The sequence below is a fragment of the Astatotilapia calliptera genome, chromosome 16, assembly GCF_900246225.1.
Source record: "Astatotilapia calliptera chromosome 16, fAstCal1.2, whole genome shotgun sequence".
Taxonomy (NCBI): domain Eukaryota; kingdom Metazoa; phylum Chordata; class Actinopteri; order Cichliformes; family Cichlidae; genus Astatotilapia; species Astatotilapia calliptera.
In genome coordinates this window covers 20,374,738-20,401,289 of record NC_039317.1, presented here as the reverse complement: position 1 = coordinate 20,401,289, position 26,552 = coordinate 20,374,738, and the positions used below count along the sequence as shown (strand labels likewise).

General features: G+C 37.8%; 1 protein-coding gene across 2 annotated transcripts; it reads right to left on the bottom strand.

Annotated features, from left to right (window-relative positions):
• Window positions 1-2,036: 2,036 nt before the first annotated feature.
• Window positions 2,037-25,961, bottom strand: fign (fidgetin). 2 transcript variants are annotated; one of them, XM_026145040.1, is made up of 3 exons: window positions 25,799-25,961; window positions 24,917-24,951; window positions 2,037-4,728 (listed from the first exon to the last, which is right to left on the bottom strand). In XM_026145040.1, the coding sequence occupies exons 2-3, from the start codon at window positions 24,939-24,941 to the stop codon at window positions 2,495-2,497; spliced, it is 2,259 nt and encodes a 752-aa protein (XP_026000825.1). In that variant the 5' UTR covers window positions 24,942-24,951; window positions 25,799-25,961; the 3' UTR covers window positions 2,037-2,494. The 2 variants fall into 2 exon arrangements, with proteins under 2 accessions (XP_026000825.1, XP_026000826.1); XM_026145041.1 differs by lacking the exon at window positions 24,917-24,951.
• Window positions 25,962-26,552: the final 591 nt, after the last annotated feature.

Here is a 26,552-nt window from a genome sequence, read left to right as displayed (position 1 = left end):
CTACAATTTTCAAACTTAACAAATACAATGATTCTGTCCCTAAGCTGATCAAAATGTGTCGGGTTTAGTTACCGTTTTACCAGTTACAATTACTTGTATGGATTTAATTAAACTGCTTAGATTACTCTTCTGTAAAGTGTTACATAGATTATATGAAACTAGAAACAGACTTTTGGTGCAGCTGGTAGATTTCTTGCTCTGTAATTGTTCTAAATGCTTTGAAAACATCCTGATGTGGATCTTCGAAAATTAATGATATCATACCAGGTAGCAGTGATCATTGTGAATGTTGTCTAATAAAAGATAAAAGATAAAATATGTGCAATAGACAACAACAAAAAAAATACGGTCCTTAAGTGCCTCTACCCATCTACATCTGCATCTACTTCAGTGGCATTTTTCAATGTGCGAGTGCTTTGCTTTCCTTACTACTATGAGTACATAATACATTCAATACTTTTACTTGCCAATTCAGCTATCAGATAGGCTCTTTTATTGTTGGAAATGTTGCATGGGCATGTACTGATAAATGGCAGCAAATAGTGATTGAAAACATTGTACGAGTTTAAGTGTGAAAATTATAATAAAATAAAATTTACCAGACAATGCAAGACTAGCCTTTGGAAATGTCCCTAAAAGGGAATGCCACTCAATTCATGGATGTTACACTTATAGCCTAAGAAGGAAAAGTAAACTTCAACATAATGGAATCATTTTTAAGACAAAACATGTGCAGGCTTACACACGTCTATGTTAGACAAAGATTCAGGGGTCTAGCAAGGTACAGCAACAAGATCACTGGTGAATCTTGGCTAACACAGAGCAAATTATCCTTAAGGCAAAGGCATAGTGTATCACAAACCTGACATTCAGTGGCATTCCCCTTTACGTATATCATATGGTGAGTAACAAGGTTCTTGGCAGTTATCAAAATGTAAAGCTAATAGATTTTTTTTTCCAGAAATTGTTTTGTTCGTTTTCAAAGGATTTTCTAATCGAACAAGCAGAAGAGATGCTGACATTTTGCTGTCCCTATGAATTTGTCTTTCAGAGATAACAAAGAAACTGAGGTAGAAAGAAACTTGGGCTATACATAATCCTTAGGTTTCATTAATGATAAAACAGCAGCAAGATGGAATGAAATCGCTTGGGGCAGTCGTCATTCTCAACCCCAAGATGTTTGTCTACACCCTTTGTATTTCTTTCAGTTCTGCATAACCACAAGCTAGGAATTTATGTCTGCAAACTGGGAACTAAACAACAGGATCATTTTATTTGATGTAAATGAAGATTTTTTTTTCTTTTGACAGCCAAAAGGGGAAAAAATGCTCCAAACAGAAATTTCTTTAAGGCTATAAGTCAAGATACACAATGATTCCATTATTTTTAAAGGCAATTGTCTGATCATAGAACAAGTTTCCATTTCAAACTAATTTCAAAGTTAAAGAATCCTAGACAAATAAATGAGAATTACTCTCAAACATTCATTGCAGGAAACTTCTCATTTTGAGGTATTAAATAGCCTTTCATGGTTAGATGATGCGATTTTAAATGCAAGTCAGATGCTTGTGTATTGTGTAGTGCTTTGATACAAGCTCATGAGGTACTAGACATATCATCAACATCATCATCACTTTCCTGAGTTGTCAAATAGAGAACATCAAAAGAAAAAATGGTAGAATTTTACATTGTGACTATTCTGATATTTTAACAAGAATTACATAGTAATTTAATGTTGAAATTGAATTCACTGTGTCAGCTTTTTTTCAAAAAATGTAACTGTCACTTTTATTTATAGCACATCAACCAAATTTAAGTTGAGTGAAAAACAAACAAACATATTTTCATATTCTCCACCTAAAAATAATGGATATACCAAAGTTATGGTAAGTAAATGACTTACACATGCATAAAATCTGTGTAAGGTAATGAACCCCAACTAAAATTATGCCAGTAAATTTAATTCAGCTCAAATTAACCACGGGTGTTCACAGAGAGCACAAAACAGACACAGCTGAAGAACACTGTTCAATAATAAAGAGAAAGCAAGGTTTTGTCACATTGTAAAGCTTTTTTTTTTGTATTAGCACATTTCACCAATGAAGATTGTGAGGCAAAAAAATACAACAAAAAACTTAAACAGCACCACCTCAGGCACTTGATAGCAACTAAATCTCAAGATCAGCAGAATAGTATATATATATTTAAATATATATATATATGTATATACAAAAATGTGGGGCATCTTCTCCAAGCTGTTTGAGTTGTAGTTAACACATGGATTTAGCCATATAAAGTTTCTTTTCTGATTTTAACCAAAGTCTGACGTCCAGACTGATAACTTCTGTCAGAAGCCAAAAAAGGAAATTTCCTTTACTCTATATAGCATGTTCATGTCATCACTGTTTGTTTTTTTTTCTTCCTCACTGAAGGCTAAACACTTATTTGTACTTAACAACTGGTTTTAAAGAAACTGTGTTTGATAGGTCCCATTTCATTGACTACAACCAAACATTTTATTCCACTCAGTGTACACATCAAGTTCTTTTTGTGATATGCTGGGCTGGAATTTGCAAAACACATTGTCAAAGTCTTGGTAAGAGATTGGCCTCATCTGACTGGGGTGGATGTTTGACAGGTCAGTACCAGGCATGCCATGGAGCGGACCTACGACAGCCTCTTGACAGAGTTGGACCACATCCAGTCCTGAAAAGCCTTCTGTCCTCTGAACAAGTAGTGACATCTCTTTGTCACTAAGACAGTAGTTATGCTGTGAGAGCAACTGACTGATTATCTGATGGCGTGCAGTCCCATCAGGCAAGGGAATTAACAATCTCTTGGTAAAGTACCTCCGCAGGGACTCTGGGATCTCTTCAGGCTTACTTGTGGAGCAGACCACAAGAACATGGTCCTCAGTAGAGGTCAAAATACTGTCAAGCTGTATGAGAAGCTCAGCCTTCAGGTGATTCACAGGACTCTCCTCACTGAGCTGGGCTGACAGCAGTAGGTCCACCTCACTGATGAAGACTACTGCTGGTTGGCGACAACGTGCCATGAGGAAAGAAGCCTGGATGATCTTGTCCCCTTCTCCCAACCACTTGGTCACCAGTGCTGAACTGCTTAATCGCAAGAAGGCAGCCCCCAGTTGGTTGGCCATGCAGCGTGCCAGAAGTGTCCTACCAGTTCCCTGAGGTCCAAATAAAAGGAGGCTCCGAGGTAACGTGGCCAGTCCGCTGAACATATCTGGCCTTAAAATGGGCCATAGTATCTCCTCTTTTATGGCTGCTTTGGCCATATCCAGACCTGCAATGTCACTCCAGTCCACTGGGGAGCCTTGCTGAAGGATTTCTGTGGTTACCAGCTCTACAAGGTTGGAATCACTATTCTTCAGCTGTTCCTCTGCAGCATGGATGGAGGAGGTAGCTGTACCTATATCAGACCCCGTTAGGGAGTGAGAGAGGTGCTGTCTGTGCTCTTCGGTTTGCTCGCTCATCATGGGAGATTCAAACTTGCTGTAGGGCTCAGTAGTTCTAAGATCACCTGCAGAGCTTTTTGTTGAGCCGTATGATGGAGGAGTTAGTGCTCTGCCAGAGTGCAAGTTAAATTTTCTTTGCTGATCAGAAGATATTGGCTGCTTCGTTGGTTTAAAAGCTAAAGATGTCGCTTCAGCATTTCTTTCAAAGCCACTGCCCCTGTTTGAGTCTGAGATGCTGCCATCTACTATTCTGTACATGGGGCTCTGTGCAGAGCGCTGTTGGTTGTAGCTGAAATTACCATAGCTTGAGTCCATATCTCCATGTCCACTCATGTAGAAAGCTTTTCGTTTTAATGAGTTGGATGTGCTGCCATTCAAAGGTGTTGGTGCAATTGGGGTATGATTATTGGACTGGTAGGTGTAGCCAGGCAATGTGGAGGGAGGGATTGGTGTAGGAGCTGCAATACCAGACGGCAGATAAGCAGAAGGAGGGGGTGCTCCCCCAGGGCTATAACCAGGGCCAACTGCAGCCTGCGAAGCATACCCTGTTGGAGGATAATTGTAGTTGGGAAGGTTTGGAGACCCAGTGTTGTAGCTCGGCACTAAACTAGGAGGAGGCGGGGGAGGGGGTTGTAATAGCCCAGCGCTGTGCAAAGGAGAAGGATGTGGGGATGGGAGGGCGGGGGTACTCTGGCCGCTGTAGCTAGAATGCAGGTAGGAACCGTTGTAGCTGGCAGTATATTCCTGAGAGGGGAGGCCCGAGTGGAGAGTAGTGGCTGTGTGACTTCCACAGTTACTACTGGAATAGCTAGGCTCAGACAAACTGCTGGCCACCCCTGGAGAGCTGCCTATGCTAGCTGACACATCTGTAGGGGGTAGGGCAGCTGCCATTCCAGCTTTGCTCACAGATATAACATCTGGAGCACAGTTCATTGGGTAAATCCCCTCCTGCCAGGACTCATTCTCTGACTTTCGTCCATTCATGAGTCCAGTAGTGCTATCAGAGTAGGAGCACAGCAGGGTTCTTTCATTTGGGCCTTCTAGGATCCCAGAGTACTTCTCTGCATATTTCTTAAGCAGATTGGAGGCAGTCAGCGCAGAGATGTCATCATTTGCCCACGCATACTGGTATGTTCGCTGTAAGTGCCCCCGGTAGGCCTCTACTTTGTGTGCTGGCGAGCGAGTAGTGGATGAGATGTCAAAGTGTTGCTCTGCCCATTGTGTGTGCTCTGGGGTCCACTGCATCTTTAGACCTGGATATTTCACATAGGGAAGAAATATATCAATGTAAGCATTGAATTGTGGTTTACCATCATTTAAATGCAATAATATTCTACAGTCAAATTATAAAAATTCAAACACACTGAAGTCCATAGGTGTTTTTATGACCGTTTTGTAAGAGGAGTAAAAAAAACATACAAAGTAAAAAAAAGAAGAAGATATATTTGTTTAACCTATGTACTAAGTACATTTTATACAATATCAGAAATATAATGTTTAATACTATTTGCTTCATAATCTCTACATGTCTCTTATGACAGAAAACACTATCTGAATACACATCACAGACACGATGAGGATGTGGGACCCATCACTTGGTAACGGTGGTATAATCCACCCAACACAGAGCAGAGTGACACAGACATTGCAGGTCAGTCTATAATCCAACTCTCATCTGAGGCATTCTGAGACAGTTTCAAATCTGCTTGGAGGACAGCAGCAAAGCAATCTTCCTTGGCAGCGCTCTGTTGCTTTCATCACACAAACCCCTCAGCCCAGCATGAATTACATCCACATCGAGTCTGCCTACTGCTCCCTCATCGGCAGAGTGAGGATGAGGGAAAAAAAACAAAAAAAACCCCCCATGCTTCACTTGTCTTTTTCTCCCCAGCCTCTCTATGTAGCTTTAAAGGTTTGAATGACAGAAATAATCAAGTTAAATACTAAAATAAATCTGCAAATAAAACTTTTTACTCACGCTGTCATCTATTACTCTGAGATTATCAGAGGGTGTACTATATCCCCAAAGAATTTAGATTACTAGAGATTACAGCTCAAGGCAATCTGATTGTGTACACAGTCTCACATCTCTCATGAACACTAATCTGACCAAATGCCACAAGAAGATATGAGAGAGGATGCATTCAACTCAACTGTTTCTGCCCATTAGAATGTCTGTCTTTGTTAAAGAGGCAGTGTAGTGTTATACTGTATATTTCAGTAGGTTAAGTCCATACCACAGCAACAATCAGCTAATGTCCAGATTACAAATGCTGTCGATTCCCTTCTGACTCCCTCCCAGCTATTTGCCCACCAGCAATTCTAGACACCAGCAGCTAATTAGCGGGATGATGCTGCACTAATTGTGTTAATTTACAAGGTTTTAGTCAAAGAGATCCATGCTATAGCTCACATGGTTGTCAACCATCCAAGCTAATCATAAAGGAAAGAAAACCTGAGGCAAAAAGCCAATACATAAAAATAGCATAGCTATACTGTAGTTGAATAGAAATGTTTACCAATATGTAGAAAATGACATGTAAAAACAAATCCTGTTACTATGGAGAACAGTGATAAACTTTAAAATCTGAAACAATAAAATAAAAAAAGTCATACATGTCATACCACAAAATCTTGCAAAAAGTGTATTTAATCTAATATTTCTAATATTAATGAACTTAAAATGAAGCGTCTACACGCTTGAGAATTCCAAAAGTAGTTACTGACTAACATTACTGTGTTAGTCACTCATTATATTCCAGATCAACTGTTTTACTAGGTATGTAGGTGGGTCAAATGCAAATTAAAGAGTCTGCAGAGGAAAAAATATTTTTCCATTACAGTCTGACACCCCCTTTCTTTATTCCTCTCTGCTAATGTGTTTTCTACTGTATATATATATATATATATCTGTAAAATCTCTGTAAAATCATTCAATAGACTTCTTTAACACTCAAGGCACATTTTGTCAATAACAAAATTGCACGCAGCTTATTGAGTAAGCTTTTTCTATTACAGCTAATCCTCTCTGAACAATGTGCCACTTTGGACAAGCAAAGAAGTGCTTCTAGCGAAGCATACTTGAGATCACTGAACATCAAGTATTTTATAAAAAGGAGACCATTCAAGATGATCAAAATTCAACGCACTGCTAAAATAAAGTACATTTGCACTTACAAAAAAAAAAAGAAAAAGAAAAACTTACACCTAAACCTGGCCTAAATAAATGGGTATTACATACACCAGCAATAACACAACACATTCCAGTCTTAATTGGTATCACTGGGTGTTGAAATTGTTTGAATGCATCAACCAGTTTAATTATACTGAAACATTTATAAACAGTAGTATTTTAACGAAAATCAGAGAATGGCTTGATAAAGAACAAATGTTATAGAATGGATGATCAATGCATACCAAAAGAAAGCATATGAATAAATACTATACATAAATAAAAGGCAAATAATTACACATATAGACACTAATCCATCAAGAGACATAAATTCATGTGTACACACACATAGCAAATTAATATAATAAGCACCTACTTTGGTTTTACATGACAACGTTGTTCTTTATTGTACCCTCAGAGAAATTCAAATACAACATCCACAAGATCCTTTGTCCTTCTTTGAAATGGTATAATTACAGAGAACTCTATTAGAGGAATGTTTTCAGATAGCCTCAGGGCTTGAGCTCAAATTCCACTCATCAGCGACTCACAAATAAGGCCTTTGTTAGACTTTTCTCTGTTTGTTAATTCATTGGTCTCAATAATCCTCTATGGCATATTTAAGATGATCATTGTAAGTAAACATTTGTATTGAAAATGTGTCCAATTCTAGAGTTATTTAGTTCATAAGACATCTGACTGACCCCATGATAAAGGCAAGAATTATCTGATAAAACACATAATTGTCCTGCACAGAATAATATAGAACAATTTCAGTTATACATTATAAATAAAATATCATCAGAGAAGATCAGAAAATACATTCGGCATGTTATGCCATGCTGTGTTATGGTGTTTAATTTCAAGTTGAGTGATCATCATCGATGAAACAGAGATGCTGACCTTTTTGGGAACTATTAATCTGGTAGCCTAGGCCGTTTTTAAGCAAACAAGAGTGGGCCTCCACTCTGTCCATCCAATTTCCTAGTGCGTAAATTGGACCACCGCTTGCACAATTCTCTATTCATTACTGTGCTGCTGAAAGGAAGCACAGAGGTGGCAGAGTGGTTTTCTTTTCCTTTTTCTGTCTATGTGTGTGAGTGTGAGCGAGAGAGAGAAAGCAAAATGCCTTCCAGGAGGGTTCCCAAGCATAAAGAGCTGGACTTTCCTTCCTCTTTTTGGTTTTGGGGGAGGGGAAATCAGGGGGTTGGGGAGGTGGGGGGTGAAAGCTGTCGTAATTGAAACGCAGCCTAATCAGACTCATTACCATTTTTACCAATTTGCACCACCAAAGATGCTTATTAGGTAACTGTGTTTAATAAGCCGCTCTTTAGAAAACTAACTGTAATGAGCTCTTTAAAGTCAAACTTGAGTGTGATTATGCACTGGAAGTGTTTTGCAGAGCTAAAGCAGACTGGTACATTTAGTCATGTACAATGTCATAATTAAGCTGCACAAACTCTGCACTTCACACCACACAATAGTCCCAGCTGAGGCAGTAGACATGCTGAAAAGTATTTATAATTACTGATCATTACAACCCTGGGGTTTTCATCGCTGGACGTAAACATAATTATGGGAGCTTTTGCTTTTATTCTGCACACAGAGCTCTCTACTTGACAAGCGTGAAAATATTGCAGACAGACAGTAATTATGTTTATAAATAAAAACAAGCTGATATTCATATTCAAATTCACTGGAGATATTCTAAGTAGGGGTGGGGCAAAACATTCTAATACAATGTGAAATGGTAATCGGTATAGCTACAGTCATTCATCTCACATATCAAGTTAAGACTATTTAAACTCAATTTAGAGCTCCATGTAGCAGTAGCTCCAATCTTTGGATGGCAGAGTGCCATTTAACCCCTCATTTAGAAACGATATGCCTTCCTCAGTTACGGTCTTTTCCGCAGCTACTGCCTATACATTTCAGTCTGTCTATCCATAGTAGCAAATTCCTACAGGTCTCCAGACTATCAAAGTCAAATGATGCCATATGATTCTATTCTACTCCAAACTTAAAAGGAGGAAATGACTGTACAATGTGCTTATAGTATGTTTATGGCATCTTTTGAAAGTGTTTTTATAATGCCAATAATACAGGAAGATATGAGCTTGAAACCCATTGGAACAGAGGAAGCACCATTTCAAAGTAGCAAACAGGAAAACGTGTCTGACTTTAGCCTGAGCACATGTATTAACATTATCTATCTAAAACTACCCAATGCTGAGCCATTTGCACAGTTCAGATAACTAGAAACAATGTAATTTATCAATGAACCCGCTGATTTGATAGATTAACAATGAATGAGATAATTTATGTATATTACAATATTACATATTATATCTCCTGTCAAAATAAAATAAATAATGGAAAAAAACAGGTTTAAAGGAGGATTTTTAAAATTCACATTTTATTATTTATTATACTACTTTTTATCCATTTATTATTGTACTTAACTGGGTTGTTTCTGGAATATCAAAAAAAGACATTGACACCAAAAATTTAAAGAAAATGTACTGAATCGTGTTAAGAATCAAATTTTAAAAGGCAATAAAAATGTAGAAACATCTTCCACACAAAAAGTTTTGCAAATTAAGTTTATTATTAAGTACTGAAATTAATTTGATATTTATTAAAAAATGTTGTAATTGAAATTACTTGGGCTAGTTGTCAGTAATTCAAACAGCTACCCTAACTTCACATGAAATAGTCTTTATTAACAAGAATTAAGAATTAATGTAATGTGGATAACACACACACACACACACACACACACACACACACACACACACACAAAACAAGTTGCCATAATTGCAAGTTTCTTTAAATAGGAGTAGTAGCATTTAAGAAATTTAAACTTGTGTGATTTAATTTCAGTCACGTATTATTCAGATAAATTAAGTACAAAGATATAAAACACTTCAGTTTGCTTAGAGAAAAACATTTAATGCATCCAGGACATTTAACTTGAAATACTTTATAAAGGCCGGCAATGAGAACTCAAAGAAATTAAAACTTTAATATAATCCCACTAATCAGGATCCAGTTGGTGAAGTAATATATAAATATGGCATCAAGAATACATTTCATATATAAATTAATTATGCCATTGTTATAACTTATGGGACAACAAGTTACAATTCTACAATTCTTTCTCGTATGTGTCCATAGACATCTAATATCAAATTTAGAGGTACAAGATTAGTTAACATTTTCTTAGTTTCGAAATTGCACAAAGACTTCTCTAGGCTTTTTTTTTTTCATAATTTAGTTTTCTATTGACCTTGTCACTGCTAGTTCCTCCTGGGAAGGGCAGCAAACAGACAGCTTACCTCCTTCACACATAACTACAAAGTCATCTTTTTCTTTGCACCGGCAAAAAGGGCACTTCACCAAAGGCTTAACACACACACAAAATTCATTTTACTCCGTAAGATCTCAGTCCACTCTGTTCAGGCATCCTCACCTACCACAAAGAGTTTGTTGCGCATCATCATCATCATCCCTCACTGGTGTCCCACATGTAATCACTGCCTATCGTGAAAACACATAACCAAACTGCATGTACTATTCCCCCCACCGAGTGACATTGTCTGTGGTGGGCAAAATAACATGTGGCCTTGAATAGGAATTCACCCAAAACAATAAAATCCATCCATTTTCTTGATCGCTTATACAGCTTAGGTTTGTGGGAAGCCTGGAGCCTGTCCTTGCTGTCACAGGCGGGGTACACCCTAGACAGGTCATCGGTCCATTAGAGGCCTAACATAGAGAGACAGACAGCCACACATCTACACACCAACTCACTTGTATTAGCTAGTGTAGAGATGGCTGTCTGCTAAGATTACTTGGAATTAAGACTGTCATTACCAGTAGATTTGAATTAATAAAACTTTCAAATCTAGAATTTTTGTAACTTATCAAAACTATTTTATGTCGGACAATTTCTAAATTGCAAAGTCATGTGGTGCACCAAAGCAAACCCTCTTTCGGACTATTGCTAGGTCCAAGTCTGCATGTTTTGCACCCCTAATCTAATGCACTGGTTGCTTATTAGGTTTTTACATAAGATTATAGGATTACCATTATGAGCCAGGCATGTTAGCTAAATTATCTCAAAAACTGGTGTGGTCTATTTTGCAGAGATATAAACTAGCTGAACAAATGTGAGGCAAACTACTTGTCTTTAAAGTCATACATAATATTTTATTTAAAAAACGGTATTAATGCCAGGCATAAAATTACCATTACAATACTAGTAGACCACCTATTAATAGTCATCACTACAGTAATAGCTTAACCAAAGTGGCCCTAGTAGTTGCAATCACCATTACTGAGGTAGCACTCATTGTATGTTACTAACACTAAAGCAGACATTTAAAAACTACATCTTTCTCTATTGCTGTTATAATTGACAGTAAATTTATCGCTTACAACCAGAGATGGGTAATCTGATTACTTTTTTCAAGTAATGAGTAAAGTAAGGGATTACTATTGCAAAAACGGTAATTAGATTACAGTTACTTTCCCGTAGGAATGCTGCGTTACTGCGTTACTAAAACCGTGATTTTTTGCGAGAATGTCTCACGACAGCTGTGTTGGTGACAACAGCTGTGTGCAGATTAACAATGGATCACATATCGATTGTGGGAGAGAGTATGAGCGTGCAGCGTTTAAAGCGTGGAAGTACTGACCTTACTTTGAGTTTGATTCCATAAAAAGTGACAAAAACATTAGCGTCCATCGTGCGTGGGAAAAAAATTCTTTTTACAGCGAAAAAAAAAAACCGCTAAACTTCCAAGCAAGCACCGAGTGCGCAACAACATAATGGGAAATTCACAGAGAAACTCGCGGATTCTTCAACTGACTGCGGCACACCTGCACCAGGGTAAACCTCCGCCTACCCTAGTCCTGCTTTACAGGTGAAAATAGAGCAACAGGACCGCTGAGTCTTTGACTTTATTTATTTCCTGCTGTGTTTTACTTGCATCTATTTGAAAGAGTGAGTGTAAACACAAAAAATATTTTATTTTATGTGCTGGAATGTGTAGAAAATAGGTTTAAATGTTAAACTAATTTATTCAAGTCAGAGAATGTTGCATATAATAAATTTTTTTCTTGATGCATAAAGTTAAAAGATTAAAACTGATAAAACAAGTTAAAAAAAGAGACTTTTCCATTTGATTACATTTTGTATGATGGATTATGTAGAAAAAGTAGAATTGGGCTGAAAGATCTATCGCTTTATCACCTCTTCAGGTTGTAAATCGTGTTTTTAAAAAGTAACTAACTAACTAAGTAACTAAGTAATTAATTACTTCTGAAAATAAGTAATCAGTAAAGTAACGGGATTACTTTTTTGCGGAAGTAATCAGTAATTAGTTACTGATTACTTTTTTTAAGTAACTTGACCAACACTGCTTACAACAAAATCACCGGTGTTGTGATTTGGCACTATATAAATAAAACTGAACTGAACTGAACCGAGCTAAGTCTAGACCTTCAAATTTGTCCATTCCATTACTCATTTGGGATCATAACATGGAACAGCGGTTTCTTAATCATGTAACTAGTGGTCTTGTGAGGGCTTTTAACATGAAGCCAGTCAGGATTGTCAAATATTTTGTCTTTACAGCTACATTTCAAACAATCAGTGGTCACTTGATTTCTGCATTACTAAGGCATGTAGAAGAACAAATGGAAGAACACCTTGTACCATCTTTACTTCCATGAAATATTGAAAATCCCAGCAAAACCAGGATTTCAAATTACAGAACCATTTTATATAAGTGCATATGTATCACTTTAACAGCATCAGACAAAGCAACTATTAAAAGGAGCAGGAGTTTGTACTTGATGAGATCTGAGTAAATGGATGGATCAACAAAACGATTAAAGTAGACTGTTGGTTTTTTTCTGCTTTGAACCAGAATTCGAAGCTCCTTTTGAATACATGTTTATTAACGTAACCATAGAAAAGGTCAATAATGTCATCTGATCTGTATTCCCTGCTTACATGGCATGATGACATAATCGTCACATGTTTATCTTTATTCAGTGTAAATCTCTATAATTTTGAAATTCAAATCTAAAAGCGTAATGCATTTTTACTATGTACTCCAAATATTCACTCTAGGGTAACATGTATTCCACATATTTCTTTGCAATTCAGTAAATCATAGGTTGAGAAAATCTCTGAGCTATCATTTTTTCGTCTAAATGATGCTCATTAAACCATAAGTCTTCAGGCCAAGAAGCCCCTGAGGCTACATCTTCCATTACTACCCTAAGTATAGCTAAATCCACACATATGCTAAACTAACAGCCCTCCATGCACAAGTAAAACTTGTACAGTGAATATAACTAAGACAATTACAGGAGAGAGCCTTCATAGTGTTCTGTAGTGCATAATACTGATGAATACTCAAATGGCTTGTTAGTCAAAAGAACACAGTCATTGAACTCAAGCACTGGGTGAAGCTTGTTTAACCATAGAGCACACATACAGTAGAAGCAGTGATCTTGCAAGCCTATATGAACTTTGCTACTCCACTCCTCAAGGGATCACTTACACACTTCAAAAGAGAAGAGAGGCAGATTGTGACCTTGATACACGAAGGCTCATTGACCAAAAGCTATTCAGTAACATTTTCATTCCCAAACGTCCTGTTACCCCAAGGAACTCCCCAGTCCAAGAGGAACAAGAGTATGGAAAAAAGCAAACAGTAAGGTGTAAATTTGGGTTATTTATTTATTAGCTTGTTTTCTTGTTTCTGTGATTTTTATCACTTGTACTTTAATGTAAGGTATTGAACTGGTCTCGCCGAAAACCTGCTACTTGAATTAGAAAACAACAAGCTAAGCCCCTTTGGAAATTAACAGATTATCTTGTTCACTGGTCCAGTCACAACTGTGATTGCTTTCCACTTCCAAATATTAGGCTTTTAGCCATATTAACCTGGTTAAGACATCAATGCAATGACATTATTAAAAAAAGGTAATTGTTCCCAATGCTGAGGCACAAATCAGAATTGTTTTTTATTTTCCTTTTGATCAAATTCCAAATGACACAATCAGTTGGGGTATTTGAACCATTCATTGGATGGCCGCTGTTTTAAATCGCTAGACTGCCAATGGGGAGCCATCCATTGTTATATATTACTGGTCAAAAAAACCCAAAAAACAAACTAAAAATCAAAACCCTAAAACAAATCAAAAAAGTAGCGACAAAACGTATTTAAATTTGCCCCAAGTCATTCCCTACAGAATTCAGTCTAAAAGCACTTATGGAAAAGGAAATGGCCGTTATTTTTGCATACACTAGAAATCCAAGGCCATCTGTTGTTCTATTTACTATTTCTTACACATTGAAGTGATTAAAAGTTCAAATTGAACTCTAATTGAAAATAGCCAAGTGAACAGAAAAAGGATGTTTGCCTGTAACTGCTGTCAGCCTTTCGCTGAAGCATTCTGAAGCATTCTGTGATATCGACTGCAAGTCTCAAAGAAGGTCACTTCTCCAACACAGGCCAGACAAAAGGTGAAATGAGACAACTGAAGCAATCTTAGGTCAATATGAAATAGAAATCTCTCAGCTATACTGTAATAAAGTTACTGAAGTGAAGTAGTGAAGGGGAACTTTTACAAGGAAAGAGCTGTCCAGGAGATTGGTTCGCCCACTGGCAAACAATGGCTTCTACTGTAAGAGGTGGCATGGTGAGCACAATACCCTGGAAATGCAATAGGACATTTGTTTTTAAAAGTGTGTTTAAATTCAAATGTAATTTGGAAGTTTTATGCAAGTGATGAAAGCAATGCTCTGGAAAAAAAAGGGTGTAAATCTTTTAATATTCCACTGTAGTGGTTTTAAAGTGACAAACCAAGAATACCTGCTTAGATCAGTTCTTATTGCAGCTGGACCGTAAAAACAAATCCAATGACAGTATAGGAGACGTTTTGTTCAGTGTTTTATACAAATAACTTTAATATGACTGTTATATTTAAATATTAGTAATATTTACAGTGATGTGAGGGAGGATACCAACATCTTTCACTTAACAGCAAACAAATATTGGAACAAGTAAAACATAAAGACACTGACAACTTTATGAAGTATCCATTCCTCCTTATAGAGTTCAGAACTTGAATTGTGAAAAATAAAAGACAGCACAACTATTTTTATCTTCAAGCATATTCAGTTTAGATTATATACACAAACACCTGTTGAGTAAAATGCAGAGACACTGAGTGAACGTGATTTTCAACCTGCCCTTTGATGCACAGTGTTCTCCAACATACTTCCAGAATAAAATTCTATGGCTTGTTCATAACCAGAGTTTTGTAATTTTTCAAGCTGGCCTTGACACGACCTCTTTAAGTAATCCAATGTGAAACAAATGAAAAAGGAAGAACTTTTTTAAAAAAGCAAGTGAAAAAAATAGTTATTTTTTAAAAATCTGATAATAATTTAGAAAACACCTAAAATCCTTTTGCTGCCAGATCTCTGGATTGTTTCTTATGTGTTAGGGTTTCTCCATAAAGCAGGATCATATTTTGTCAAATCACAATTTTAAATCTTCTTGCTTTATTATAAAAATCAATTTAGAAAAAAAACATTTTGATATAAATTTTGCATGTGACAATAGCAGGATAATATAACCTTTCAACATAAGGTAACGTTATGGAAAACGCATTATGGATTATTGAAAAAGTCCATATTAGCATTCATTTTGTATCTCTGTACAGTACATATCATCATTTAAAATTCCCATTACAATGGTTCTACGGAAATTTCATGACATCAAATGAAGTTCAGCCCTGTAAAACTCAAAATCATGAAATTATTTTATAGGGCTTAGACGTTTGTAATAGGGTTTAAATTCCAGATATCTGTGGTTGGAATAAATGCTTATCTTCTGTATAGATGACTGTTGCAACTATATCCATGCTTAAGAAGGGTAATAGTGTAGTGTACTTTAGTGTAATTCTAATACTTTAATTTTTCCAAAAGCAGAAATGAGTGAGGCAGTATAGTGCAATTGTAAACCAGTGTGAGGAAAGTGGGAGATGGGGAGCCTTCAGAGTGTTTTGACATAAATGAGACATGAATGCAGAAAGGGATGTGAAATGAGAATTATTCCAGAGCATTCCTTAATAGATTATGAAATGAAGGAAAGAAAAAAGGTCAATCTGTGTCACAAAGCAACTGTGAAAAATAAATGAGGTAATTAATAGAAATTGAGAGGTGCGCATTAAAACTATTTCTACATTTTCTTTGTTCGACTAACACTTTTCAAGGGTTATAAATCCATTCCTTGAGAAAGTTCAGAGATGTGAATTATACACTACAATGCGTTAAGTATCACAAACAGGATAAACAGGCACAAAGATCTCCAGCATTTCATTATGTCGACTTAATACGCGGTTCTTTATACCGTTTAAAATAATGATTGTTCCGCATTGTGCTGTATTCGCATGTTCAGAGTTCAAGCAATTTAAAGCTAATTAATTAGACACAATTCTATTAAGAAACAAATCCCACTCATCAATATACACAACCTAGGGTCACCCATTGCCCAAATGTGAATTGGGTCTTGGACCACATGGACTAGAGAATAGCACAATAGCACTATTAGACCTCACAATAAACAGTTTGGCATGGATATATTCGATGGAGCACGAACTCATCAGTGCTGATGGATTTTACTTCCCTTGACAGAAAGCAGGACCGTTGCTTGGAAATATAGCTTTCTCTTCAATGGTCACTGTAAGAAAATTGGTGAGGAGTTTGATATCCAAGCTAACAAATGGTCGTGTCTTACTATATACATAACACAGCAGCACTGTGCTTTATGTTATTCATCATCAAATATTGAAAGACAACTGTTCGTCCCTCTGCGATTGTAAACATGTGCTAAGATTCTTCCTGCAATGTGCCAAACTACACAAAGCGTATTAAATTTAAAAAGAAAGAAATGAATTAATTCATTGAATTAATGTTAATTAATGTTAATTAATTTACACATATTGTTATAATGTGTCTGAATTTAGTAAAGATGGGTGACTAAAAGGCTTTTCAAAAAATACTGAGGATATATTCAATAATCTGCGTGATGTTGTGTCTTACATGGGGCGATCGTGGCTCAAAGAGTTCCCGGTTCGTCTTGTAACCGGAAGGTTGCCGGTTCGAGCCCTGGCTCGGACAGTCTCGGTCGTTGTGTCCTTGGGTAAGACACTTCACCTACCGCCTACTGGTGATGGCCAGAGGAGCCGATGGCGCGATATGGCAGCCTCGCTTCTGTCAGTCTGCCCCAGGGCAGCTGTGGCTACAACTGTAGTTTGCCTCCACCAGTGTGTGAATGTGAGAGTGAATGAATAGTGGAATTGTACAGCGCTTTGAGGGCCCCGAAAAGTGCTATATAAAATGCAATCCATTATTATTACGTCTTCTGTTCTTAAGTTTTTCTTAACAACTATTGTGCCCTAAATTTTAATTAATCTGATTTATGTTGATACAGCCAAAAAAAAAACCCTGAACAAACAAGCAAACACCAAAAAAACAGCTTTGATTGTTAAATGTTCTCTGCTTTTGCCCATCGCCCATGTGCTGCTTGTTCTATTACAATGAATGTTTGAAAGAGGAAAGTAGGCACAAGTCCTTCTGGCAGAAATGTGCAATAAAAAAACATTTACTCCTCTGTTTATTTGTTTTATTTTTGTTTTATTTTTTTTCCTTTTTTCCAGGTTTATGTGTGGATAGTTAAATAAATCTGCCTCTGGCTAGTATGAGCTCCCATGATGAATGGTGCACAGAGTGAACATACAGTAAAGTATACCGGTCCACTTTGTAGAAGGCAGATTGTACAGCCGTGCTCATTTGGGTATGCATGAAATAACAATACTCTACTGGGAGCATTCTAACTTTCAAACACTTGGGGTCAACTACACGAGCAGATTCCACATGTGCAGCCTGTGGCCACTGAGGTCTGGAATCTACCTCCCTCCTGGCTGGGTGACGTTGCATGTTCTATTTCAAGACCGAGGGTTGAAGTGAGGCTGCAGGGAGTGTAACACTGACCCATATGACCTGTGGCCTAGAAAAGCTGCCTGAAGCTCTGCACACTAAAAACTCCTCACTCCTTTGCTACAGCTTTTCAAAGGCAAACAAAACCTTTGCACATAGCATGTGTCTTTTCATGCCAAATGATTTGCATCCTTTTTATTCACATCTTTGAACTGTTGTCACTGTATTCCGCGCTGTTGTGGAGCCTGATGCTCACTCTCTGAGGTCTCAAGTGGGAAGAAAGAAAGGAAGCCAAAGCAAAACTGCTTTACTTTCAGGCTCAGTGTCTACAGGCCACATGTCTCCAGTCATCTGTCACTAGTTTACATACATACTATGACACTTCCTCTCTCTGTGGGAACCCGTTGTCACCACTTGGCCGCCAGCAGAGGCTGACTGGGTGCTAGATGGGTCTCCCCCAGGTACCTCTAGGGAGCCACATTAGACCTAACTGACAGACTGACAGGCGCGTGCGCACACATACACACACACATGCACACACACACACGCATACACACACACACAGTCCATCCCTTGCCCAAAACACTCCCTCCTCCTACAGTACACCAGCTCGCATGCTCCCAAGGCATGGCACACTTTGCATGAAGCAGTGACTTTGCTTTACATCAATTTTTTCAGACATAAAATTATTTTTTCACCCCTCTAGCCTCTCCATGCTACATGGAAGTTTTGAAATGAATAATGGAAACAACAGAGCTGAAGACTCATGGGATCCATTTAAAGATGTGGGAGAGGCGATGCAGTCAGGGGCTTGTGCTGCAGAAACATCACGCTCCAAGTAAATGAATTTACTATTGTTCCGTACCATATAGAAATGCTGCGTGCAGGTCGAATAAAGCCAACAATGATATAATAATATATTTTCCTTCCAAAGGACAACATTAGAGTAAATATATATCAATAAAAACACTTCAAACTTATATTTCAACCAAGTAAAAAGATAATCTGTGACTTGGATACAGTGCAGCAAACGTCGTCTAAAAGTATGAAACCATTCTGCTGTCTACAGTTACAAGACTATACTACAAGCAGGTATCACAAACAGAACACAAGGTTTTCTTTACTGACAGCAACATCCTAGACAGACAAATGGACAAATGGCTTGATTTCCGTTGCGAAAGTGGGAGTTTCAACTATGTTTAGCTATTCTCAGCGAAACCTTCGTTTGCCATTTCCACCTTGCCTCCCCAGATACTTGCGGTGGATGTGAGCAAGCGAGTGTGGGGCAGTCCACTATAACAGCTATTTTAGAGCATGCAAAGTCAACACGACTCCCTGAGGTGATTTCCTGATAATGAACACAAAAGAGGTGTCAGCCCTCATAAAGCTCAGTGATGATGCTGAACTCTCGAACGTTCATTTCTTGCGCTCCTTCGTCTCCTGATTTAAATTAATCTAATACCAGGCGGACTCTAAGAGGGACTGTCAAATAGGCCATATGCAAGACAACAAGGCTTTCCGGGACTATTCACTTAAGAGTTAGAAACAGCTTTATGAATTTAACTTATCTACATTTATTATTAAACAATAGTCACACAACGAGTATTTTTTTTTCTTTCTTTCCCCACGTATCCAGTCTTCCCGATTTACTTCTGCGCAGACTGCTGTGGTCACACTACAGTGTCACTGCAGACACCTGCTGCCTTTGCCGCAGCCTGACACCTTAAACCTTCATGGCAGCATATACTCAACCTTCTATCCCCCCTTCCCCTTCCCTCCACTCATCCTCATCTCCCTCCTCTCCACATCATCAGGCAAACTTCAACGCACGCTCTCGACCCTGGCACTCAAGGCTCCCTCTGCTAGCTCCTGGCACAATGCCAGCCCGGCAGTCACCGGACTCCACGGAGGATGAATGAGTCGCTAAGAACTTTAAGGAAACCACTGATAGCTCACATCTCATCTGATCATCGTTTTAGCTAAATGCCTCAAATTGATATCTGAGACAATTAGCCTCAGGTGTGATGAAAAGGGGATGAAAAAAAAACCAGTAAAAAAGATGAACTCTTATATTCAGAGCTAATGTGTGCATGCTCTTGAATATAATTTTTGAAGTTTATACAAGGATGTGTTCCAGTCTATGAATTATAACACTATTATATTGTCATTATGACGATTGCAAAGTAAAATGGTTTTGACACATTGTTAGTCTGTGAGAGAAATTTATTTAAAATGACTTAAAAAAAAAAGAAATCCAAATTAAATTTAGAGCAAGCTACATTTAGAATCACAGTAGCAGGATCAAAGCCAGTCAGCTGTTATCACAATTAAATATTGATTAGGACAAGCCAACACCAAGACAAATGTGACAATTTACATAAAAGAAGTAGGGTATTTACCACTAGGAATAACCTATAATGAGTCTGACAAACGTGGTGAAATGAAATAGTATTTAAGGTTGTCTAGTTGCATGGGCTTTCAGTGAAATCAGTAGAATGATGGCCTCGATTACCAGTTTAATCAGACACTGGTTTGTGAGAACACAAGTGGAATTTCAATACAGCAAAAATATTGAGTTTTTTTCTTATCCTCTAGTGAAAGGCTTGCTCCTCTTTCACAATAAAAAAACCTCCCCAAAAGCAAGCACAAAAAAGAAAACACCTTGGAAGAAGGACAGGAACAAACACCACTCTTCACCAAGGTTATTCAGTGATAAGCAACAGTACTCAGGCATACAATGACAGCTCAGAGTGCCAGCTATTTTCAAAAGTCATAGAATTGTAGATTTTGTTAATCATACTCCTTAAGTGTTGGGTATTCACTGCCTCTGAGTAGCAGTAAATTATCTGGCTAAAGAAATAAATTAAAGTTATGGAAGCAGATTCAGTCATAAGGACATAATGTTGTTATTTCTCAGAGAGGAATAACATCCTCGAACTGTCATCTAGAGTTGTCTGCTGCCTCTTCATTCAGACCTTGCTCATAAAGCACCTGAATGACATTCTCAGTCAATCAATTATATTTTGTATTATAAATGTAATTATAAAACGCTTGAGAGATGTAAAGAAAGCTACATTAACAGATGAAAAACACGGGAAAGCAACAGTTCTCTTTGCAAGACGCAGACACTATTCAGAAAGAGCCACAAAACAGTCTGGGCAGAAACCAAATCTTTTTGGTCGGTTAGAAATAAAGAATTTTGCATGACTAATTAAAATGTAAACAGTGTAATGAGGACATCAGTGATTTAGGCAAACGTCTCTGTGGCTGCCACTGGGGGTATGATAATTACAGAGGCAAATCTATGAATGCACATGAATCTCCTACAAGTCCAGATTAAAAGCCTTAGTGCTAAACCTAGTTTAGTACACCTGGGAATTGTCTATTCTAGCCAATCCCCAACAGGCGCTGAACTGCCTTCTCTTCTTATGAGTGTAGAGACACCTCATGTGAAGGAGATGAAACAAAGCCCTTGTTTCAGTGTGCTGGAAATGAGAAGAACAAGGACTTTAAGGCAACAAATGCTATACTGTGTAAATAAGATGCCTGGCAATGAGGGCCTAGACAAACCTGCCCCTGCAACGTACCCTATGAAAGTGTTGCCATTATAATTAGCCATTTGCTGAATCCTAAGCTCTGTAATCATATTATGCTTTATGGTATGGATCGTAATGATATTATAGCATGTTTATGCAAGGACCAGTGTCTTTAAAGATAGAACAGGGCACCGTGTCCATCCTCAAACTGGTCCTCAACATACACAAAGAAAAACAGGCTGGCTGACCTGCAAGCACACAGACACACAAAAGCGCCACTGCACATTTTTTTTTGACTGAAAAAATAAAACAAACTGCAATAAACAAAGGAACTCTAAAGGGCCGTTTAAATTACAGACAGTAGTAAAGCAGACTCTGAATATCTGTTCGCTTCTTTAATATAAAGCCAGCATTGTTTTATCAATTACTACCTGTTAAACTAAATTAATGTCAGAGTATTTTGTTAGAATTAGAAAAAAATGTGACAGGCCCGCAGCTAAGAGACATATGAAGGGTAAGTACAAGCAGCCAATAGTAGGCACATGCATTTTAGAAAATGTCTATGCCATATGCTGTCACTCAGAGGGAAAAAAAACAAGTCTGAGCAGACAGTCACTGTGTCTAAATGAGATGGTAGGAGGAGGAGGAGGGAAGAGAGAGGGAGGATGTCAAGGATTCACGGTCCTTCATCTTTGCAGTAGAGCAAACACGTCCCTCAGTATAGCAACAGACAGCTGCCTCCACCTTCTAATGCAGTCCAACTTAAATCACTGCAAGAATTGTCAGTGCAGAGTGAAACACACACAGATAACATAGCAAGCTGCCATAAGGGAAACGACAGAGATGTGGATACAAGTGAGGAGACGAACAGAGAAAGAAACAAAGAGAGAGGAGGGGGAACATGTTAAAGATTGGAGGGTTTTTTTTCTGTCCCTTTGGCTTGAGTCTTACTCCGTTGGGGGACTCCCTTGCTTTTTATATGAAAAACAGGAAAGACACCACTTAACATATTTTCTGAAAGATGACAATCCTGCACTGATCTGGTACAACACACTGTAGTCAAGGGGCTGAATGGGATTTCATCTAGTTACCGACAAATAGATCAGTCTGTAAAGATGAGCATTTCATCTATTTACAAAAGCCCTGCAGACATCCCACGGGGTGTTTACAGAGAGTCAGCTCAAGGTATTCAGGGGCTGGCTTTAATTGTTGTGATTAGTACATATATAAAGTGTCAGTTCCACCACACACCACTTCCCTAAGGTAATAGTTTAAACCGTGCTGTCAATTTTAGTGATCACTAGTAATGTTACACACTTTAGATTATAGACAGAACATTTAGAGATTTAGAGAAGCTAAATTGATTCACAAGGACAAGATGCATTCACAAGATGCACAGTCATAATTATTTTTTGCTTCATGTTTGTGTACTTATATTACTTAATTATAGATGTACTCAACAAGAAATCAAGAAATCACCTGTTGTTTTAATTTGTTTACACTGTGTTTCAGGAAACCTGTTTAGATTTATGTGACGCTATTAGCACATATAAAGAAGCAGCAGTAAAATAAGCAAGAAAAAAAAGTGAAATATCCAAATTGTTTTTAAAGTATGATTAAAAAACCCAAACATTTTATTACATTGCACTGCAGTGTGGAAAAGAAATGGATTTCTTTGACCACCATTAGCAAGGAATCCCTTTGTCAATATTTCTATATCCTTCTGCCATAAAGTACATGCAGTTTTTTTTAGTTTACTTCATGCAACTTCTTGTTATTCTTTGCACTCACTCTTAAAAGTGTGAACATGTGTGACATAAGGCAAAGTAGGTGATGAAAACAGGAGTCAAAACTGAGACTTGTGTCAAATAGCAGCTTAGGTTGTTATCATAAGTGCTATCCTATCAGAAATAAACAGAGCTGTCAGCTTCTTTTCCATGCACAACAGAGGTGTCTGGGGTTAAGTAAGGATCTGCAAGAATCGGCTAACACGCTGCAGGAGCTCATACATGGAACCCTTCCAGGGTTTGAATCCTGATAAGTATGCTCAGGGTGAGTAAGAAGGCTATTTAGTGTGTACAAATACTGTAAATTTATCAAGATAAAACCATAAACCCACCTCTGAAGTCATAATAGCCACAAAAATTATACTGTAGGTGTAAACCTCCAGGAAAATGCATGCGTTGCGATATATATATATATATATATATATATATATATATATATATATTTAAATTGTCAGTTAAATTACACAAGTCTATCATTTGAAATCATACATTTAAAGATCGTATACACTGTACATGACATTTAGATTACAAGCTCTGGCTACAGATTAAATAAAATATATTTTTTAATGTTTAAAACTAAGTGTAGTCTCAGCCAGTGTGCATGTCAGAGAAGCTCAGACCAAAAGTCTGCAATAAAAATACCTACTACACATGGGGTATAAATATGAAAAACATTTTTTTTTTAAAATCAAACCGACAAAATTAATACCCACTTAAAAAAAAAAAACACATTACAACCAAACACTCAAACATAATGAACGTGGCGGTAATGTACATTTTTTCCACTGAGTGACGGATGCTGGAATGCTGTTATTTTTGAAGAGGAATGAAAACATACTTCAGCTCACTGCTGATGATGTTAATTTCCTCTCAAAGCAAAACATGCAAATGAAATGTGCGAACACAATTAAGTAAATTGTTCTATGGAGGTGGAAAAGGTTCACTTAGGACAAAGTGTTTGCAAAAGAGAGAAAGCACACAACTTGTTACTTCACTGACTTTGCGTTCATTTACTGGCTTTTCACGAATCATTTCCACTTTATCATAAATGACAGCATTTTTTTATACGTTGCTTGTGAACTAATTTGTGAGGAAATACGATATTGTTTCACCTGTAGGTCTTTCTGGATTGTGACAGCTAAAGATAAAAGCAGTGTGTGTTTTCCTTAAACTTGGGTTACTTGGGTTATCTCATCAGGTATTTTGTAATGTTGAAACAAGACAGCAAGCTTGTATTACCAGTAGTTTTGTTGTATAAATTATTTTAGATCATGCTTCATAACTATAGTATATTTGTGATGCAACCTGATTACTGTGGAACCATGACAATATATTTATGTTCTAACAACTCTGAAGACACCCATTAATTCAAAGCCATGTCATAAATCTGAAAATAAACTATGTTTAAAAAAATGCAATTTTCTAGATGGGCAAATATTTCTATTTATGGTTAAACTATACTATAAAATCAGACTCCATATAAGAATTGCTGGTAGGTTTGAAATGAGAGCTCTTAATACTAATTTGTAACCCTAACAAAAGAAGTCATATTGTTAGAGTTATGCATGCAAGGAAATGAAAGCAGGGAAAGGACAAAGAAAAATGAAAACTGGACATCAAGTATGTCAATTACAGAAACCAAACCAATTAAAATGGGGGCAAATTTCTTAACCTACACAAGGCACTTTGAACTTAATTGATAATGCCACTTGTACAAAATTAATATCACGATGTACCCTCGTCTATGATCTACAATCATTAAATTATTTAACCTAAATCAAGTAAACTTCTGTAGATGAACCAGGCATGCACAAAGAAAAAAACACACACACACACACATTTACTGCAATGGAAGCCTTTTTTCAAATATGACAATTAAAAATAATAATATTAAAGATAATTACAAATTGAACATACCATATATACTGGTGCTAGTGATCATGTCTTCAAGCCTAAAAACAAGAGGAGAGGGAAAACAGCAGAAACGGAATTTTCACGAGGAGGAATTCCAAAGGTTGCTTCTCATTACAGCCACTTTTTGCTCAGCTATCGGATTTCACAACTTTCAAAACGCACGGTCCCCTTTTCTTCCTGTAGGTATTCATTTAGAGCGTATAATTAAGAATAATAAAAACGAAGAAGAACGCATCGTGCGACTCATATTTTTCGAAGCAAAAAAAAAAGAAAAGAAAAAAAGAAAAAGCCCTGGAAGGAGACGCAAAAGCCACACAGGCGCGGCTGGAGGCTGTCACTTCTTGCGCGAGTTGAAACAAGAGAATAGGAAGCATGTGAGAGACTGTGGATGACACAAAACACACATTCTTCATGCCGCCCATTAGAGGAAGAGGCTAAACCAGCGTGATGCCCCCTCCCTTTACTTTTAAAATAGATTACTTGCCAGCAGTTGTCCCACTAAGCGCGCAATGACAACCCATCTATTAACCACCCGCCTGCGGTTATCGCGGCAAGTTTTATTCAGGCTGACATGCAAAAACTTCTCGTTGCAGGGAAGTTATTTTGGAGACTGGATTCAGCCGTGCGTGTAACCTTCGCTTCACACAACGGAGTGTTGCACGTTAATTGTAAAGTCCCTTTCCAACTTCATAATCTTCTTTTGGTATTTTCTAAAGCAGCGGCCGGTAATTTTGATTCGAAGAACGCAGAATGATTGGCCACAGACTGCGCTGCAGCTCTGTGACGCGCGACACCGTCTCTCTCGCTGCGAGCATTTGTGCGTGCAGAGCTGCTCCGTTTCTCTTTTTAATTGTTCGCATCACTGAGAGACATAACAGGACTTACCTGTGTAGGTGACAGGGCAGCGTCAGGGTTTATAGTACCATCGATCCAGTGAGTGTGCAGATGAATGGCTCGCTGGGGTTAAGCGTGGCTGCTCACGATTTGAAACCATTCCAAGTTAGTGAGGTGAAGACTGACCACAGCCTCTGCCATGTTGGAATTCCAAACCCTGGACAGCTGCTCCACTGACTGAAGGCAGTACGCTGCACACTGCGCATGTTCTGTCCGGCGAGAGCCAAATTCAAAGAGAATGAGCCTTAATGAGCAGCAGTTCACTTGTAGCCTATCATGGCAAAAATTTTGCTCTGGGGCAATTTGACGTATTAACTATCTAATTATACTTCTGCAAGCGCTGCTGAGAACTCGTTGGCACTGTGTATGTGTGCTGCTGTAAACACTCTTCTGAGCCACATGTGTATTTGCACATTTATTCAACTGTAGGTATGATGCGTAATTCGTTTGGCTTTGCATACATTTTACATATACAGAGTCAACAATGAGAATGAAAAGCATCTGTTGTTTTCCAGGTCATACACCAAGCGTATCAGCTGCTTTTTCTGCCATTGTTGATCCAAATGATGGCATGAATAATGTGAATAACCACATGCAGTGCATCAACAGTGCACTGGTTTAGGGTAAGAAAATATTAAGCAATACGTAGACATATGCATGTTTGCTGGGAGTACGAATTTACAGCGAGCAGCAGGTAGTTAGACACTGTAGTCTATGCAAAGTGCCTTGCAACCTCACACTGAAA

Bases quoted from the DNA above. Each gene is read 5' to 3' on its own strand.
- fign (XM_026145040.1), bottom strand. From the start codon at position 24,941: ATGATCACTAGCACCAGTATATATG. The intron at 4,729-24,916 runs GTATGTTCAATT...TGAAATATCCAG, and splicing joins CACTAGCACCAGTATATATG to GTCTAAAGATGCAGTGGACC.